This window comes from Varanus komodoensis, unplaced genomic scaffold (assembly GCF_004798865.1).
Source record: "Varanus komodoensis strain SLA01 unplaced genomic scaffold, ASM479886v1 scaffold12, whole genome shotgun sequence".
In the NCBI taxonomy this organism is placed as follows: Eukaryota; Metazoa; Chordata; class Lepidosauria; order Squamata; family Varanidae; genus Varanus; species Varanus komodoensis.
This window is the reverse complement of record NW_025335349.1, coordinates 22,008,755-22,029,545: the sequence shown is the minus strand read 5'-3', so window position 1 is coordinate 22,029,545 and position 20,791 is coordinate 22,008,755. Positions and strand designations below refer to the sequence as shown.

Sequence of the window (20,791 nt, the reverse complement as noted above, 5' to 3'; positions counted from 1 at the left end):
AGAGCCCAAAGAAAGGAATAGTTCCTATCACTAGAAATAGCTTCCCAATGCAACTAAGTAAGGCCTTACAAGGAGTCAGATCAGATACACTGGATTATCTTCCACTCACAAATATTTCAGGAAGTTGTATTAGAACAAAGTACACATGCAATACTGACCTGTGAGCACTTGATATAAGTAATTACACCCTCAAATATAAAACAGTGCAAATATGTATGTTTAGAGGCAGCTCATCTGCACAACATTCACCACAAACCGACACTGTCACACTCAGAACACAAATGTATTAGAGAAGTTCTGTAATATAAATATATTCACTAAAACAAAACTGATCACCTATGACATTGTCAGCTTCAAATAGCAAAACTAGCTTTGATAAGTGCAGGAAATACAAGATAAATTGGAAAATGAGTCCAAGTTAATAGACATTGGCACAGGTATACATTGCGTACACACACACACACACGTGCGGATGCGTGCACATGCAAATCTTGCTTGCAAAACATGGAACGTTGCAATAAGATTCATACTGCTAGAAATATGATGTACAATTGCTGGGCAGTCCATTCATTTTGTTAACTGATCAATGACCGATATAATATTCAACATATGATTTTATCTTGAATATATCACAGACAACAGATTTCAAAGGGGGCATAAAATGTTGGCATCCAGAGGTATAACGGAGGATTAAAAGAGTCCCTTGGGGCAATCTGGACCTGTAGCCTGTCAACCTAGAGCTTCAGTTGAATCCTCCAGGGCTCCCCAGTGGCTCTACTCATTTTTCTCTAGCTCTAGCTACCACTGGAATGTGTCCCTTCAGCACTTCCCTGATACTGAATTCAGGTCTAGGGCTGGAAGAGTTCTGACACTCCTGGCTTATAACCCTGGGCAAATGCTTCCAGCATACTGCTCCGATTAAAGATTGATAAAACCTGCAGTTGTGTGATTAGCTAGCTCTATAACCAAACTATTTCAGCTCTAACGGTTATAGACCCTAAGAAGAGCCTTGTTGGATCTCACCAAAGCCCATCCAGCCCAGCATGCTGTTCTCACATGGGCCAACCAGCTACCCATGGGAAGCCCATCTGCAGGATGCGAGTCGCACGTCACCCTTCGGCTCATGTTCCCCAGCAACAGGTGTACCTCAGCATCCTTGCCTCTGGTACTGGAGGTAGTGTGCAGCCACCAGGAATAGCAGTTGTGGATAACTTCTTCCTCCAGGAATTTGTCCAATCATTTTACAGCCATTCAAACTGGTAACCATCACTCCATCTTGTGAAGATGAACTTGACAGATGAACTATGTGTTGTGTGAAGAAGCCTTTCCTTCTATTTCTCCAGCATTCACAGTTCCAGCTTTTTATTTTGAAACTGTGAGGAAGGCACACTGTTCTCTGCTAATGGATATATTTCTCTTATCTCTTTCCCCTGCAGGCAGTAATAATTACCTCTTCCATAAAAGTGTTCTGATGTATATGGATGGAAAGTACACAGCTTACTAACTAGATATTTATATGTACTGATAAATATTAAACACTTTCCCCTCTTCCATAAATTACTTCTTTCAAAATGGAAAGCTAACCTTCCCAAATAATTACATTTAGATTTCTGTTATATGAACTTGTAGCCTTCCCTCCATAGACATTAGCTCAAGAGCTTTAGGAGGAGGAGGAGAAAGCCACCCAAATCACCATTAATATGCTTTTTCTAGTCATGTCAATAGGAGCATGTGGGAGCCTCTTGGGCTGTTGGTTCAGAAAGGACAAAATATGATATGGCAGGCTAAGAGATGTGACTGAGCATTAGAAAGGTAGAAACAGAGTTATGAAGGTCAGGGAAATTGAAAAAACTCAAGAAGAACGCTTAATGGGGAGGAGGGAATCCCCCAATTTTTCCAATTGAAAAACTCAAGAAATCCCCTGGGAAGAAGGGATCTGGGAATAGAAGAACTTGTGCAAAATTTTCTTTGTGATGAGTGAATTGTTTCTAGCATTTAAAAGAAACTCTAATGCAAAATCCTAGACCCAAGAAGGGAGGAACTGTAGCTCAGGGATGGAGAATATTCTTTTCTTGCATGCAGAAAGTTAATCTCCAGCTTCTTTGGGTAGGGCTGTCCCCCACAAAAGAAAATCCTGCATGAAAGGCTGAGCTGTGCTGCCAGCCATGTAAACAGTACTGAGCTAGATGGACCAAGGTCTGATCCAGTGGAAGGCAGCTTGCCATGTTCCTAAAATTCCAAAGGCAGTTATCTGAGACCAGCTGATGGCCCTGAGACTTAAACTTGCCACCCTTTCGTCTAGAATTTGAATCCTCAAACCTGAGTCAGGGCAAGATCCTGGGTCTTAGCAACCCTACTTCCATACAATCCCCACCAAATTTAATAGAGTACTCAGGAGCTGTGTTGGATGGGTTGCAAACCGTTCACATTCAGCCAGAAGCACTGTAGTTTTACAGCTGCCTTCCTGCACCTGCATATATGAGACAGACAAAACATCTGCCGAGAGTTTTATTTCTTCTGCCAGCCATTGTTTAGCACCAAAAATTCAACTGTCTGTGAAGAAAAGCTCTATTCATCATGCAACTTTATAATACTATTTGTAACAGAGGATAATGCTCCTAGTGGATCAATCATTGTAAGCAGCTGAAAACTGGAGAAATAAATAAACTTAATACTAGGCTAAAATTTTCAGCGCAGCATTTTTTTCTATCATGAAAGAATAATATAAACAAGAATGAAAGAAAAATCAAAATGGAGAGGTGTAAGGGGCAGAAGAAATGTTGACATGTGGTACAATAATGGAAGCCATTTGCGTTGGGTTGAGAACTGGTGTCTCTGTGGGCTGCCATACTCTCCCATAATGCATCTGGAAGGATGCTACAGCATGATACGGCATCATTTCAGGGGCATTGTGGGAGAAAAATAAGACAGCTGCAAATAGCTGTGAGCTATTTCTTAAAAAAAGAAAGGGCATGCAAAAGCCTCTGCTCCTGTTGCCGCCATGTGTGAAAGGAAGCCCCTCCAAAATCTAAGTATTTATCCTGCCCCCAAGAACTTGGCCAGAAATGTTCCCTGTGCTCTGTGGCCTGCAAACAGGGCCATGAAAGTGGGATGGCATTTTTGATACAGCTTTAAAATTCCCTTCCACTGCAACCCTAGCTTTTTAAAAAATGAACTTTTTGTGCGTGTATCAATATTTTAGAAAAATATAAATGTATTCTAAATAATCTTTGAAACTGTTCTTATTTGATGGACACATTGTACACCATTTGATCAATGGAACAGGTACATAAAGCCCACGGGAAACTTTGGAGCTGTCTTTCTCCGGTGCTATAGTTTCCACCTTCTTAAAGCAAGAGTTGTGCTGCATCCATAACACACGGTTGTTGCAAATGCAAAAATCTAAAGGGAAATAAAAGGCAAGATCACTTTTAAGCGAGGCTACTTTTAGCCTCCCCATCCCACCCAACCCCACCCTGCATAGACGGCAATTGTCATGGCATAATTGTCTTGTATACTCTCCAGTTCTCCATGTGGTCACCCTGCCAAAGGGGTGGTGTCCCTTTGTTAGTTCAGATGACCACGTACACTGCAATTTCATAAGTTACTTTCTTTGCTCATGTGCAAGCTGATTAGGAGTGATTAACTTGTGGCTTCCCAATGTTATGGCCTACAGCTCCCATAACCCTCCAGCATTGGCTAAGCTGGCAAGGGCTGATGGGAGTTTACTGACCAAAATGTCTGGAGAGCCACAAGTAGGAGGTAGAGGAGAAGTGGTTACACCTATGTGGCAACAGAGTCCCTCCTGGAATCACAGGCAGAGCTCCTCGCACACAATTTGAACCTATGCGATGCAGTAGTTGGCCTGTTGCAGTAGGAATGGGGAGACCCATGTTCAAATCCTGCTCAGCCATAAAGCTCAGTGACTGTGGACCAGTCACCACATCTCAGCCTGGCCTACCTTGCAGCATTGTCATAAGGATAAAAGGTCAAACCATACGCCCCACCCAAAGCTCTACAGAGGTGGTAGACAAGGAGAATGATGAGACAGTAGCAACAGCAGCAGCTACTGACAGTGTTGGGCTCCATTAGCTGTCCCCAACCTGCTGCTCTCTGGATGTGTTGGAGTACAACTCCTACCATCCCTTACAACTGACCATGCTGGCCAAGGCTGATGGGTAACTGAACTCCAAAACCTCTAGAGGGCATCAGATTAGGAAACACTGGGCTAAAGGCTTAAAGGCAGCTTCTTATGTTCCTGAAATCAATAGGGAACAATAGGGGCTGTCATAAAAGGGCAGGGATCACTGCTTGATAACCCACCAAGCAGTTGGAACACTGCTGATGGGGCACAGGCTGTAGCAACCAGTGACTTTCCTGGAGAAGACTACAATGGCCCAACAATTCCTACCATGGCAGCTCTTTCATGAATGGGCAAGCCACCTATGGCAGCCATTTAATGAGTGTCCATGACTCTCAAAATTCCAGAAGTGTCACCCCGCTCCCCGCCCCAGAAAATGGGAATCCATGCCAAGAAGGAAGAAGAGGAGGAGGTGGCAGAACAACTTCAGTTGACTTCCAGACTTTGGAGCAAGTGGTATAACATGGAACTATCCAGGGTCCTGTAACTCCACCACAGGTTGACCTAGGAGAGTGGTGGCGAACCTATGAGATGCGTGCCACAGGGGGCACACAGAGCCCTCTCTGTCAGCACGCGAGCCAAGTCACCCCAGCATCACCCCAGCAGCCAAGCATTGAATAACAGCGCACATAGGGGCCATGCGCATGCTCGGAAAGGAGTAGAAGTGCCAGTCGATTACATCATGAGCCGTGACTCATTAGCCGCAACTCATCCGAGCTTTCGCATGGCCGGTCAGTGTGCTGCCAATTTGCTTGGACTGGCTATGAGTTGTTTTTTCTAAACTAAAACCTCAGTTTTCAGGTTTGATTGTAGTGTTGGCACTTTGCGAAAAATAAATGGGTTTTGGGTTGCAGTTTGGGCACTCGGTCTCTAAAAGGTTCACCATCACTGGGTTAGGCTTAGAAAAACAGGGTATCCTGGTATGATTTTGATGGCTGGAATGTGTTTAGCATGGGCAGAAATGATGAGCTGTGCAGAAAAAGCTACTCAAGGAAGGCTTTTTCAAAATCGCCCTCTTTTCAATGGAACTTGACCCCTACATTAGGGTTATGGGTGTGCACCAGTGTAGGGTTAGGGTTAGAAAAGCGAGGTGTCCTGGCATGGTTTTGATGGTTGGAATGTGTTGAGAGTGGGCAGGAATGAGCTGTGCAGAAAAAGCTACTCAAGGAAGGCTTTTTCCAAAATCGCATTATTGTCAATGGTATTTTACCCCTACATTAGGGTTAGGGGTGTGCACCAAGGCAGGGTTAGGGTTAGAAACACAAGGTGTCCTGGCATGGTTTTGATGGTTGGAATGTGTTTAGAATGGGCAGAAATGATATGCTGTGCAGAAAAAGCTACTCAAGGAAGGCTTTTTCAAAATTGCCCTCTTTTCTACGGTATTTTACTCCTATAGGGGCAGGGGAGTGCACTAGCTTAGGGTTAGGCCAATGGTGGTGAGCCTATGGCATGTGCCACGGAGGGCAAGCAGAGCCCTCTCTGTCGGCATGCGGATCAAGTCATCCCAGCTTCTCCCCAGCAGCCGAGCATTGTGTAATAGCGCACATATGGGCCACAGGCATGCTCGAAAGCAGAAGCGGTGCGGGGTGATGTTGTCACAAGCCACGACTCATTAGCCACGACTCATCCAAATGTTTGCATGGCTGGTCAGTGCACTGTCAAGGATATAGATATATATTTGGTTGGACTGGCTATGAGGTGTTTTTTCTAAATGAAAACCTCAGTTCCAGGTTTTATTGCAGTGTTGGCAGTTTGCGATAAATAAGTGGGGTTTGGGTTGCAGTTTGGGCACTCGGTCTCTAAAAATTTTGCCATCACTGACCTAGGCTCATAGGAGACTGCCTTATTGTGGGTCTATCCCACCCCAATTGTCAACACTGACTGGCAGCAGCTCCTTCACAGCTTTGGGCAGGATCTAGCTTCACCAGGAGAAGTCAGGGTCTGAACACAAGAAGTTCTGCATTCAAAGCATGAATGTACCACTAAGCTACAGCCACGGCCCTTGTGCAAGTCACCCACTCTCCCCTCTGATCTCCCTCTTGTGGTCTGGCTAGTGTAGAAAGGCAGACCAGAACCAAACAGAAAGAAGAGAGAGTTCTTGCTGACCATCAACCAGAATTATTGGAACCTGGCAAAGCACAGATGCACCTAAGAAATACTTACAGAAGCTGCTATGCTCAAATTATATTCATGATTACTTAGAAGTGGTTCCACAATGGTGCAGTTGTTCAGGGGACTGACTTTCATCCTGAATGGATGGCTGTGCAAAGAGGTTGTGGCTGCTTGCAGTAGAAAGGTTCCAAAGTAGAAGACGAAGATAGCTGCATGGTAAAGAAAATCCTGGAGAGTAAAAGGAAACACAGGGTTAGTTTGAGCCGATATAAATGGCACATTTACAAGCTTTAGCAGCCAGCAAAAGTACAACTCCTGGCCACCTAAACCAACAACTGTAAAACCACTGTGCAAAGAAAGAAGAATTCACATATAAATTACAGAATACACCTGCAGAATTAATTGCCAAAAGAACAGGATTGCTATGATGGTTATGGACATATATAACTTCAAAATGGCATTTCAGGGTGGTAATTTCCATTTGAATCCAACACAATGAGGAAGAAAATAAGAAGAAAAGAATCAACACATTTAAAAATATACATATACAATGTATTTTATATGACATCTTACCCTAACCCTAAAATATCCTTACACATCCACAGGAGAGATTCCCAAACCAAAAACAGATCCAAACAAGACATATTTTGAAACTGTAAATTCTCATTAACCCTAAACTCAGTAGTAGCAGCATCTACGCATCTCACGAAATTTACAACCAGTGTCTCTATCAACCACCTTAAACGTTGCAGCGCCCGTGCCCTTCATCTGTGACATCGGCTTGCCATGGGTTACACATTCAACAACCCCATGCACTAGGGATGAGCTGTGGTGAGAGACATGCCCCGGGCCGCCTGGTGCTCTTTCTGGCTGAGTGGGCATCTAACCAGGCCTCCTTGGCAGATTCCAAGAATCTAATCCAGTACATCAGCCTTTGCCAACCTGGGGCACCCTGGACAAGTTGAACAACCACTCCTATCCTGGATGGGGATGATGGGAGTTGCACTCTAACGCACCCAGACTGCAGTTGGAGAAGGCTGTGTCGCACTACATGCACTCAAATGCATTTTCTCAAGTCTGCTGTGATGTCCTAAGGATGCTTTGACTTAGGGTGCTTCCAAAGCTTTATATTGTACATTTTGTCCTCATTCATGGAATGTTACATGCACCTGTAGTATCTCCAATCAGCATTGTCTTTAATGTGTAGCCCACTGGTGTTTCACATTGTCTCTTCCATCTTTTCCCTTACCAAAATACATTCATACATACATACATACATAAAAGTAATAAAAAGACCTGCTAAGGAAGAGATGGGATAGCTGCACAATGTCTTGGTGCTTGGAACCCTCCATTTGAAAACCTTTCCTGGCTGGTCCTGGGTGCAAGTTCCTAATATGGAATTTTCCTGGTGTGTCTATGAAGCCATCCTTGAACAAAAGTTTTGGCCATGGTAATGAAGACATGCCCATTCAAATATGTTTAAAAGCCAGTTTCTGGTTTTCTATTCCATTCTAGTATTATCAAGAAACAGAACAATTCATGACATTAGATTCTACAGGGCAAAAATCTGATTTTTGCTGGGAACAATTTGGATCATGGTTACAAACAGCCTAAAAATGTTAGGAACCCCACTTCCAGATACTCCCAGCTGAGCATTTTTCAGGGATGCTCACCCCAGTGGAGCAGGGGTGACCTAGATGTTAGAAACCTGAATGGCAGCTACTCCCTTAAGTGGGAGAAACTAAAAGAGTCTTAGGATCTAAGTTGATATTACAGGGGAAGCATGGCTGTTGCCAACCCATGCCTGACTTTAGGAAAAGGGACACCTGATAGTTGCCGCTGTACTCAGGGCTCCTCTGGCCCCTGCAGGCAGCAACCAAATATTGCCACAGGGAAATGTTAAATGTAATGATATCGTGTCCCGTACTCCCTTCCATAAAAGTCATCAGGGTCAGTGTGGTGCAGATGCGTGTTGGTGAGATTTCCATTGCATGGAGCCGGACCTCAGGTCGGTCCCTACAGATATTTGAGAAAATGACTGTCGTTCTATTCTCTGTTAAGTAGAAAGTAGCAAAGTGCCATGCTCAGGGGATAATGTTGCTCTGGGGAGCCAGATCTGCTCTGCATCAACATCTACTGGCCATCACCACCTGGGATCTAGGCCCAGTGTGAGCAGTGTGGCTGTGTGAAGTCTAAAGGAGACTGTGTGCAGTCTCAAGCATCCTTGCAATTCATGGGGCTCCCCTCCTCATAACCCCCAAAGAATTTGTACATTCTGCTAAAATATTGCCAGAGCAGATGAACAGAAGCCCAATAGCTCCTAGGGAAGCCAGGACACTTCGCAAAAAGGGCAGGTACCGTAAAAATGCAGCATAATAAGCAGATTGTAACAAACACGGGTGAAGGACCACCCTTCGTGTTTGAGGTGGTTAGATGTCTACTGTACAACCCTTTCCCCCAAATTTCTGGCACCTTTGCAGATGAAGGCGAGCATACATGTCCTTATGAGTAGCACAGTGTGCCCAGGACTTCAGAAGGAGATGATCTCATTTCCTCATCCTGTTGCCCTACCCTGGAACTTCTTCTCCTCCTTGGCATCAATTACAATGAAGTTCTCTGTCACCAGCAGAAGCAAAGGCCAAGATTTTTGTAAATGCAAGATTTTTGCTCCAGGGGCACAGGAAGTTTAGACAGGATGCTAAGCTCTCAATTTATTACTGCTTTATAAGCCACAGTGTTTTTTAAATACAGCCAAAGCCGGGAAATAATTTGAACAGAGCTGTCAAAACTGGAATCCATCCATCCACATGAAGCTGCTTGAGTCCATCTAACTCAGGGTTGTTGACACAGATAGAGAGTGGCTCTCCAGCCCTACCTCAAGATGCTTAGGACTAAAACTGGACATTCTTCATCCAAACTCTGTTCTCTCCTACTGAGCTATGGATTCTTTCTAAAAGGACATTGCACTCTGGGGAAATTAAAATAGCAGCTACTCCAGTGAGTCCAAACTTATGGCCCTGATGTTCCCTTCAGCAGCGCTACCCTCATCAACCCTGGGTCACCCTGCCATTGCTGTTGATGTGGGAACCATCAAGGGTGTTTTGTCCGGGCCTCCTGAACACTAACATCAGCCCTGCTGTTCTAGCCCACAGAACTGAGACTTCTTTTGGGCAACCATCTTAATGTACCATGGAAACAAGGAAACTTGAGCAGCAAGAAGTGTTTGATCTTGTTAAGAAATGAGAAAAGTAATAATAGAGCCAATCAATCAATGCTCCAGTTCAGCACTCAGTTCATGAAGTGGCAAAGCCACATGATCCCTCAAGCAGGGCGGGTACAAAGGTTCCACCGACCCATGCTCCTCAGCAACTGGTGTACGCAGGCATGCTGCCTCCAATAATGGAGGTGACACATAGCTAGCAAGGCTAGTAGCCATTGATAGCCTCCTCTTCCATGAATTTGCCCAGTTCCCTTTTAAAGACATCCAGATTGGCAGACATCACCAGTTCCCAGGGCAGGCCTCATCAAGGAGATCATTCTAGCTTTGAGACACCGACCCCAAAAAGACCCTCTCCCTTGCTGCCGCCAGCCTGAGATGATCAACATAGCGTAAGGGTAAGTTCACACCAGAGAGATGCTCCACTAGGAATTGTGGTCCTGAGCCATGTAATCCGCTTCCCCCAGTTTTATGCTCTCCCCCAACCTCCAGTCATTTGCTTTAGTGCTATTACCGCTCTCCATCCTATAACATTTTTCCTAAAGCTTGTTGCTGTTGCTGCTGTTGTCGTTGTTATGTGCCATCAAGTCATCTGTGACTTATGGCAACCCTATGTATGAAAACCCTCCAAAATCTCCTATCCATTGTTCAAATCTTGGAAATTCAAGGCATGGCTTCCTTTAAGGAGTAGTCCATCTCATATTTGGTCTTCCATTTTTTTTTTTTTTTTGTCTTTTGCCTTTGACTTTCGCTAGCACGATTGTCTTCTCCAGAGAGTTACCTTCTCATGATGTGCCCAAAGTAGGACAGCCTCAGTATTGTCATTTTTCTTTCCTAGGGAAAGTTTGGGTTTGATTTGATCTAAGACCCACTTGTTCATCTTTCTGTCAGTCCACAGTATTTGCAAAGTTCTCCTCTAGCACCGTGTTTTGCACACATCCATTTTCTTCCTCTCAGCTTCCTTCACCCTCCAGCTTTCACACCCATCCATGGTGATCAGGAAGACAATGATGTGGATGATCTTGGCCTTGGTCTCCAGTAACTCTAAGGCTTAGTTACTGGCAATAACAGCTTTAATATATATGCCCAACACCATCCCACTCTGCTTATGGATTGCCCAGAGATGTCTAGATCAGGCCTAGATCAGGGGAGAAAAGTAATCTGGCTTTTGTCCTTCAAGGTAGTACTCCTGTTCTTAGGACAAGAAACAAAACTATACAATAGGCAGATTGGGCCCATAAACATTTAATATCTGGGGTATACAAGCAAAAAGTAGCTACCTATGGCCTTAGACATTTAAACATGAAGGCAGAACATCCCATTTTGATACAGATTTAGAAATGTTTATATGCAACTCATATAAACATTTATATGTTTATATGCAATGTAAGGGGTTAGGGCATAGGACTCAGTGTTTTGGTGCAAGCAAGAGTGGGCTTATTGTAAGCTTATTTCAAGGTCTCTGAGTCCTTACAATATTCCACAGAAAAGGGAATACGCAAACAGACAAGCAAAATGTCAAACTACAATTGCAACAGCAACACTGAAGGAACACACACACGTGCGCGCGCACAGAAAAAAACCATGATGACGACCATCTTTGCAGGCAGATATGCAAGTGCAAACATGAAGGACCAGGCACTGACAAGCTATATGTAGCTCAGTTTTGTTTCCATTGAAATTAATGGAATTGCCCACCTGCTGGAGTCGTATGTCCTTTGTCCTCAGGTTTGTACTCTGAACATTCTCTGGAACACACACACACTATGGTCAGTGTTGAAAGCCGCTCCATCTGCCCTCACCACTTTCCCCAGTCTCCCCAGTGCCCATGTTCATAATGCTTCAAGGCAATGTGGACTTCCTTCCAAGTGAAACTTTGCATTCAAAACACTTTTGTGTTTGAGTCACATTTGGTCAGATCACTGGGGGCAAAAAGGATATACACACTGTAGAGCAGGAGTGGGGAATCTTTTTCAACTTGGGGACTGAATTCCAACCTGGGAAAGGTTGGGAAGGGAGGCGTGTTGCATCAACTGGCGTTGCCAAATGTAAAGTGAGTGCAACTAAAACTGGAATGAGCAAGGATAAAATATATTATTTATTTTAAGCCTACTCAAAAGTAAGCGGCTCAAAGCTTTTGCAAATCTACTCACAAGTTAGCAGAGCTGAATCACTCCACAGCCCTCACCACCCAAATACTAGGCCTCTGCATGTGAACTCGGCAAGACACAAGAACGTTGTGCTCACCCTCAAGTAAGCAAGGCAAGATTCTGCAGGAGCAGTCTCAGAAGTAAGCAGGACTTAATCACATAGCAGCATCCTCCCCAGGCCCCATTCTCTTTCCCCTGCAAGGAGGAGCTCTCTGATCAACAGCTACCCTAGGAAAAAAGACCAAAGGCTGAATGGGGAATCCCTGCAAGCTGTGCCTGGTCTCCAGGTAGGAGGTTCCCCACTGCTCTTGTACAGGATCTTTAGCTGCAAAATTTATCAGTAACATAACATAAAAAATAGCAACATGAGTAGGCCCAGGGCTCTAAAAACTATGCATTTCAAAATAATATTATTTAGCCACCTAAGCCTATCAGACAAATTCTCTCGTTGCAGCCCAAAGAGGTGTTGATCTCACCTCTGTGTTATACATGGCTATTAACATGTTGCAATTAAAGAGCCTGGCTTTTTTGAGAACCATCCTAGGAATCTTAGGCTATCAGCAGCACAGAAATGAAATAAAATGATATTCATAGTTGTTAGATCATTTTTTCTCCCTAACTCTGTTTCTAGATGCATGGATTTTCCAAAGGGCCATTTTGTGCCTTTGCTTTTGGGGAGCTTATCACGAATTATACAAAACTGCATCAGCAGCTAAATCTGGCCCAGCAGGCTGTCTGCTAGCCAGCCATGTTCCAGAGTATCACTGTCCACAGCCAGCCATTCTTTCAGTGCTGGTGTGGTTTCAGCCTTCCAACCCCTAGTCCTAACAAGCTGAGCAGCAGCCATCCATTTGAGGATAAGGCTTTTTACTGAAACTAGATAGCTATTATCAAAAGCAAAAGGATCCATTAAGGAAACATGGGGCAGGGATGGAAGCTCCCCCTACCAGGCCCTGTGCAGACCAGACCCACAGACGTTATGCTCCTGTGCTTTTCCCACCTTCCTTGATGAAAGAGGCACAGGGCTCCATGAAAGAGACTAGCCTTGTGCAACTTGTTCCAGTCCTTGCTAACTCGGGGGCTTTCCTTGCGCACCTGTCACTGTCCTCACCTGGCAGGCAGAGCTGGGAAGAGTGCCTGCCCCACCTGGTGCTGGTTGAGACCCTGGTTCTCTGCAGCATGTGCCATTCCCATGGCACCGGGTGCATCACCAGATTCCACTTGGCTGGTTGCTAGGAGGAGATCTGAAATAACAGTGGAGGTGCTTCCAGGTGCAAGGTGTGTGGGACAAGCCCCTTCCCCTGTAGGAAATGAAGGGGCTGCACTTTTAGTCCATGAGCTGGAGGCTCTGCATCCTTGCTTTACAGCATTAATCCCAACTTTCCCACTTCTTACATCCAAGACTTAAACTCGGCATATCAGAGGGCTGGTTTCAGCCTTTAGTGAACTGGGCCTGGGACTGCAAGTGTGGATCAGGTATAAAGATCTCATGAAATGAGAGTTATGGAGCATGTTGACATTGCAATGACATCCACTTATATCCAGTTTTTTATACATCCGTATTTGCACATACTTACCAAACGATTCCAGTCAATGGCAATTCTCTCTCTATAACTGAAGAGAAACACGCAGAGGAAGATGATGGAGGCGAAACAGGCAGTCACAGAAACAAACATCACCCAACCTTGTAGCAGTGGCAAAGGGATTTTGGTGGCAGCTACTAAAATCCAGACTAGTGCTCCAAGCAGCTGCAGAACAATGACACAAAAAGAAAAGAAAGAAACCGAGCTTAACTTCTCAAGCTAAAACATATGGATTTAAGCTAAAACATGCTTGTGTTTTGGGCCCCACCACCTTTGCTGAAGCCCCTTTTGCCTTGAGCTCCGTCCACAGGAATGCACCCCGCTTCTCCCTGAGCATTTCTGAAACTGAATTTGGCTTTTGGACTGAAAGAGTTTGAAAACCAGGCACTAGGGGAAGAGGAGCAGGATCGATGAGCGAAAGGGCACGGGAGTACATATTTCATACTTCGCATGCGCTTCAACTGTAATCACGTGCTTTGATTGTAATGACTGGGACAGAGGTCATGGAACAACCTGAATTAACCGTAGCAAGTGCTTGTGCTTCTATAAAAGTCTTCTTCCTGCTTTGGAAGTGTATCATCCCCAAATATGGAAGCCCAGTACATTCTGCTCCAATTGTTTAAATGAAAAACAGAGTAAAGCACACTGGTAAATATGGTACCTGATCCCTGTCTTGTAAATTCCTCACCAGGGCATGTGACCATCCCTGGCATATCCAGCTGCTGCGCATACACTTGCCAGGCCCGTACAAACAGTGATTTGGCAAGAGCTTGAAATAATTCTTGCTGCATCTTCCTTTCTCTCCGAGATCAGGCTGCAATTCTGTAACTATTTATTCAGGAGCAAGCTCCACAGAACTCCAATGGAATTTACTTGTGGACAGACAAATGTAGGCCTCTACCACAAATCCGACACCAAATCAGACCCGAAGAGAAGCAACGATCCAAGCAAAACTGTGTGAAACTGATACAGTAATTCAAGGGAAATTGTTTTGTGAACTGGTTTTCCAAGTTCCAGCTTTGTTGTTGTTGTTGATTAATCTCAAAGTCTCTTTTGCATGTTTACTTTGGAACTCATTAAAGCCAATATCTGATTAAACAACCACAGATCTGCACCACGAATTTAAGATTTACCCCAACTTCTCAGACCTGAAATATGGCAAAAGAAACCAAGGGTGTGGAAGCCGTAGCTCTTCAAATGTTGTTTAATTCTAACTCCTATGAGTCCCAACTAGCTGCTATTCATTGGAGATGATGGCAGCTGTAGTGCAACGCCACCTGGAGTGGAACAAATCCCCCTGTTTCTAGGTTTGCTTCCGAATATTGCATATTTGGGTTTCTGCAAGAGATTATTTATTTCACCATTTTGTTGAAAAAAAATCAACAGAACAATCCATCTTGATCTGAGTAAAAGGGATTCAAATTTGTCCTTCTGAGCTGCCCTACAACTGAATTGGATTAGTTAAAATGCTTTAAAAAACCCATGCCATCTCTGTCTCCACATTCCTAAAACATTTTTCCAGTTAGATGCACAACAATTTTGTCTCTTTGAACACCAAGATTTTGAGAAAGGCAGGGTATAAATGACACAAGCAAAAAACCCTAAATCAATCTAAACCAAAATATATCAAACAATACCAAATGCATAAATTGTGCCTCAAATTCATTTTCAAGGCCGAGACCTGGGAATGTCCATCAGCAAAGTTCGGTTATTTCAGAACAGTCTTCTCCAAGTTGGTACCCTCCAGAGGTGTTGTCTGTAAACCGCCCTGAGACACTAGTATAGGGACAGTTTATAAAAACTTTAAATAAATAAAGAAACAAATAAAATAAACGACAGCTCCCATAATTCCATCAACATGCCTATAGCCCATGCTGCACCCGTTGCCAGTCAGGCTGGGGAATGCTAGGAATTCTAGGACTTTTTTCCGTCTAATATGCATTGGATTGTGCACTGAGAGATTTACCATATTTATTTATTGCAGTTACAGCCTGATGTTTTTCCTGGAAGGAAGCCAAGGTGACTTACCCTCTCCCTTATCCTCCAAATAACCTTCTGAGGCAGGTTAGGTTGAGAATCAATGACCAGTCCAAAGTCTCTCGGGGAGCTTTGTAGCCAAATTGGGACCTGAACCTGGAACGCCCAGGTTCCAACCCCCCATTCACAGCACAATGCCACAGTGGAAAGATAACGAACTTGGGAAGCTCAGTAGCCAAAAAATATAAACATATTCCAAAATAAGTACCAGCGTGTTCTCCTGATTTCTCCTGATCATGTATTTAATATTTATTATTTGCTCTGTAGCCCATCCCATTAGCCACATGACTCCCTGGGCATGCTACAATCTACATGCTACAACATAGGACTACAGTCTTTGAAGTGGAGAACATTAAGACATTTTATGGAACCAGAAAAACTGCACAACAGATATTACAGCACAGGTATTGCACACAGAAGTCCCCCTGCTTAAGTCCTTGCTCCTCGGCCCAGCCTCCTCACTAGGATTCCAGCTGACTGCAGAGTAACCTTCCCCAGATCTTTTAGGAGACTAGAAACAACTCTGGGACAAGGACTCTGCAGCTGGGGCCTCGCTAGGCATTTCTCTGTTGCTATCAGTGAAAGGTTATTTCTTCCTAAGTTGACTGTTATTGTTATTCATTTCATTTCGATACTGCCCCACAGCTGAATTTCTCTGGGAGGTGAGCTGTCATGCTGGTGGGGGGCTGATGCGGGGGCACATGGAAAGGAAGGTAATTCCTTTTTCCGTATTGGGAGAAAGTCTCCCTTGCATGACTGCTAAGTTTAGGAAATTCTCCTATGAACCCCATTGGACAGATTTTTTTCTAAGACTAATTGCTATGCAGGCAGATTGGCAAATTGGGGGACACTGTAACATGTGCAGGATGGGGGTGTAACAACCCCACCCTTGCAGGTACAGTCCCTGTATGGCAATTCACCTGAGCAAAAATACCTTCCATCGGCAATGCTAATCAATCTGCATGGCATGTTTTTCTGTGATTTTGCCAGGGGAGGTCTGGAAGGGTGCAATGTGCTTGGAGGTGCGCATGAAGATATGTGTCCCTGTTGCCAGGGCAACAGGACTAACTATTCCAGCCATGATGAGCCAGAAATCACTGCAGCAAGCCAAGAAACATCCGCTCCATCATCTCAGCCACAGGGGCGAACTGCCCACTCAGGGAAGGCGATGTAACTTTGAAACGTCTGTTATGATGCCTGCTAGATAGGGCTGGAATGTCATCCTGCTCACTATGTGATCCTGTTTGGTTGGGATTACAGAGCGATGGAGAAAACGATGTTGCTGAAGGAATATCGGGTGCTGAGGGAACAAGGGAGGAACACAGTAACCGCAAACAGAAGCCTCAAAGAGACAGATTTGAATTCAGAGGAGAATGTTGTGTCCCCTAAAAGTCCCTTTCTCCAGGAACATGTTTTGCAGGCAAGAATTAAGCATGCTCCTGGTAGAGTACATTTATATGCCACTTTTCCCGCAAGGAGCTAAAGTCACCTTTCATATACCATATTTTCCTGTGTATAAGATGATACGTTTTCTTAAAAATATTTACCTAAAAATGGAGGGGCATCTTATACACTGGGGGCTGAGAGGAGAACTGTGGGTGTGCTCGGGGGGGGGGGAGACTGGTGCGATCACAGGCGTGCTCAGGAGGGAGACTGGTGCAGGCGCAGGGAGGCGGTGATGCGGCAGGCGCATGCAGCAGCAGCTTGCTCTCTCAGAGATCAGTAAGAAAAGGGGGGGCATCCTATACATGGGGGCGTCTTATAGATGGAAAAATTGGTAGTTTATAGAAAGAATCTCACTGAGGTACAGTAGAGGCCTAAACTTCTTTAGTTTCAGCAAAGCCCCGTGACCTGAATATGTCCTGGACTTTGCTGCATGTCTGTACTGAAATGGAGGCATGCACATTCTCCAGTGTTTGCTTGGCCTAAGGATCTATTGTCATTGCTGATTATTCTTGTGCACAGAGCCACAACATTGCCTTTAAAGCAGAGATGGGCAACTTGTGCCCCTCCAGATGTTTTGGCCTACCATTCCCATTGCCTCTCACCGCTGGCAACATTACTAAGTCTGATGAAGGCTGAAGGCCAAAACATCTGGCGTGGCACACATCGCAGGACAAGGGGAAACAAGAATCCACCTCTGCCAGAAACCCTGGAGAGCTGCCTCCATTCATGGGAGGCTCTACTGGAAGGGCCAGTTGCAGTGGTGGGAACCCTTTTAAGCCTGAAGGATGCCAGAGACAGGGGTGGGGGCATCCTTCAGTGCTGGGAAGGCCCAAAGACAAAATGGGTGGGGCCAAAATTTTGGCACATTTTCTCTTACTGCCTTTGGAGGAGCATCTCAACCTATTTAGGATGATTTAAAAAATGCAAAAGCTGGAAAGCCACAACATGATTTTGGGGGAAAGGAGAAAGGCAGTGTAGCCAGGAGAGGGAGATACCAAGTTCTAAGAAAGCCTGGAGAATGCATTTGGCACCCTGGCAGGCCAGATTTGGCCTCAACCCTGAGCTTCCCCACCCCAGGCCCATTGTTTGACTCAATATCAAATCATATGTTTTAAAATGTGTCATGTTACCACAAACACTACAATTAGGATGTCCAGGTACAAAAGAGAACAGGCTTCTGCACCTTTAAGAGTTGTGCAGAAGCCAGAATTTCAGGAAGCAAATACTTAACTGGTAGGGTGCAAGAGACCTGCCTTCCTTTGCATCTGGAAACAGTAAAATTTCATACACTGACTCTATTGACCTGCATAATCTTGCACTTCTGCTGTGAAGTTCTCCAGCCATTTGGACTCTGCAATCAAAGTACTTTCACTTCTCAGCTGATGAATATTTACAGTCCTACTAACCAAACAAGACGTACGTTTACTTTTGATCTCACTGGGGAAACCTCGTTCTGTTCTAAACTGCTAGCTTATTCTGGAAAGTACTCGGTATATACACCATAATCCAAGCCAGCTTTACTGAGCCCCACTGAATTTACTGGGGTTTATTCCCAGGAAAGTGGCAAAGCATTTTTACAGCTTTAGTTTTCAAGCACGTGATCTTGCTTGATATCCCTGTAAGTATGCATAGGGAGACAAACAAAATAATGTATTTTCGCAGCTAAATGTGAAACTCTTACATAAAGTTTCTCTTTGGACCTCATTCATCTTTAAGATGATAGAATTCGGTACTGCAAAAAGTTCTATGGCTACACCAATTGAAGTATGCATTAGGCCCATGTAGCATAAATTCTGTGACAAGCCAGTATATTTTAAATGTTATAGAAGCCAATGAGATCTGGCCACACACACACACACAAACTCAGTGGAGGCTGGTACTTCCAGTGCCACTGGGGCAATGTACCCATGCCGAACTGCCCTCTGAACTTTTAAGGAGCTATCCACGGTGCTGAAGCTATATCTGGGCTAGGGTTCAGCAGCACGGAGAACTCCCTTAGAGTTCAGACTAAAACCTGGCAAGGATGTACGGCCTCACTGGCATGGGAGCAATCTGCTTCCTTTGTGAAAAAAGGAAAGCTGACTTAAATCAGCTGACGATTTCAATGAATCACCTCTGCAGCGAAATGGCAGATTTTAAAAGCTGGAAGAGCCTGTGACTAACTGGGCAACGGGGCAGGGCAGTGACAGCAAATGTGTACCCTCCTCTTTGCTACTTATATTCTCTCAATCAAAGGCAGAGAGCCTTTTTTGCTGAAGCGGGTCAGATTCCCTGTGTATGTGGAGAGGAGTAATTTGTTTGGGGTAAGTCATGAGTAGTGGGTGGAGTTAAAACCACCAGTGGGTAGGGTCACTCCTTCCCTCTTGTGTGCTGCCACAAGAGAAGCAGATAATTCTTGCAAAAGACCTGAACTGATTACTTGCAGAGGGCTTCAGGAAAACAGGCCAAACGTCCTCATCCTTGCTCCGAATTAAATGCCTTTAAGTATCACTAGGACCTTTGCCCAGTTGGCTTTTCCAGTGACTGTCCTTAGTGCAGCTAGGGGTATGAGGAATGAGGAAGGGTACCTCCCCATGCCCAAATAGCTATTTTTTTTTTTTGCTGTGGCATGATTGTAAAGAAGAACAAGCAATGTGTGGGGGGGACCATAGCAGGAGGATGCAGGGGTGATACTAATAACAGGGAGAGGCGTTTCTGCAGTATAGGTGAGCTTGAGAAAGATGTGGGAAATGGGCTCTTTGGCGGGGGTGAGAAGAATGGACCTCTACAATGGACCTGTTGCCAACTCTGTTTTTGGCAGGGAGCCTACGGCTTTGACTGTGGTAGAGTAGGTAGAAATTCAGCAGGATGACAATTCCTCAATAGCTTCCATCACCTTACTGGGGAAAAAAATCATCTTTAGATTTCTGCATGCCGCACAGAACTTCTTACAGAGGAAAGAAGAGGGCAACTCTGCCTCTCAGGCTGGGTTAGGAGGGTCATTCAATTTCAGAGAAGTTCTCATTCCAGGCAGACAAAGGGCATAGAGTCAGATATAACTGGCCATCTAGCTGAGATGCTTGGAGAGGGAGGAAGGCTGAAGTGCTGAGGATGCCTTGTATTCAAGCATCCCCAGGTGCCTGCATCCTGCCACTCTCTCTCTTCTACAAGGTCATTTTCTGACTTTCATAAAGCAGTCAGGAAGGTTCTTTCTGCACAGACTGCAAGGTATGGGGGAGAAGAGAATTGAAGTCAGGATCTCCATTTCCAAGGATGGCACTTTGCTTCCAACCTTGGAGCGAGGTATCTGAAGGTTAACCCTAGATGCTGTCTAAAAAATGTAAAGGTTAAGGTCTCCCCTTGACATTAAGTCCGGTCGTGTCCGACTCTAGGGGGCAGTGCTCATCTCTGTTTTTTAGCCAAGGGAGCTGGTGTTTGTCCACAGAGTTTCCCTGGTCATGTGGCCAGCATGACTAAGAGCCAAGGAGCATGGACCACTGTTAGATGCTATCTAGGGACCATACAATTACACTCTAAAGGAACAAGTGCCCTTCTAAACTCTTGGAATGCCTTGTCCGTATGTTCCTACGGGAGTGTCTTTGGAGAACCTTCTCTAGGTCCCACCAACCATTATGGTGTGATGAGTGGCTAGTATGGAAAGAGCCTTCTCTGTGACGCCTCCACCTGTGAAACACCTTTTCCAGGGAGATCCATCTCACATCCTCCCCATACAGTTAGATACCAGGCAAGGGCCTTCCTCTTCCAGCAGGCAACTACTCTTTAATCTGCTGCTCCGGTTATTAATTTCATTTCTGGCTCTTTAATATGTTTCTTTTTGATATTTTAGAATTTTCATTAGTTGTCTTATTGGATTGGGTCATGCAACCATGATTTAAAAACAGCAATGAAACATGGAAAATGGAGTAAGCCCATACAATGTGCAGGTAAAGAGAAGAACTGGAGATAAGAGGGGTTGTGCTGGGACAGCAAAACACACCATAAGAAGTTGGGGCTAATGGACCAGTTGGCCAAGATCTTCTCGTATACTTCACAAAGGTGTTTGACAGACAGAAATCCAACAGGTGCATTTCTTTTTTTATCACTAGAATTTTTTTAAGTCTCCTGT

At 44.7% G+C, this 20,791-nt stretch overlaps 1 protein-coding gene across 1 annotated transcript in view; it reads right to left on the bottom strand.

Moving 5' to 3' along the window:
* Positions 1-204: 204 nt before the first annotated feature.
* MAL2 (mal, T cell differentiation protein 2) overlaps positions 205-20,791 on the bottom strand; it is a 21,301-nt gene continuing 714 nt past the window's right edge. Inside the window, exons 2-4 of the mRNA XM_044421502.1 lie at positions 13,198-13,368; positions 6,305-6,481; positions 205-3,402 (exon numbers count right to left, since the gene is read on the bottom strand). Coding sequence (XP_044277437.1) covers positions 3,331-3,402; positions 6,305-6,481; positions 13,198-13,368 — 420 coding nt within the window. The 3' untranslated portion in view covers positions 205-3,330. The remainder of the gene's footprint in view (positions 3,403-6,304; positions 6,482-13,197; positions 13,369-20,791) is intronic.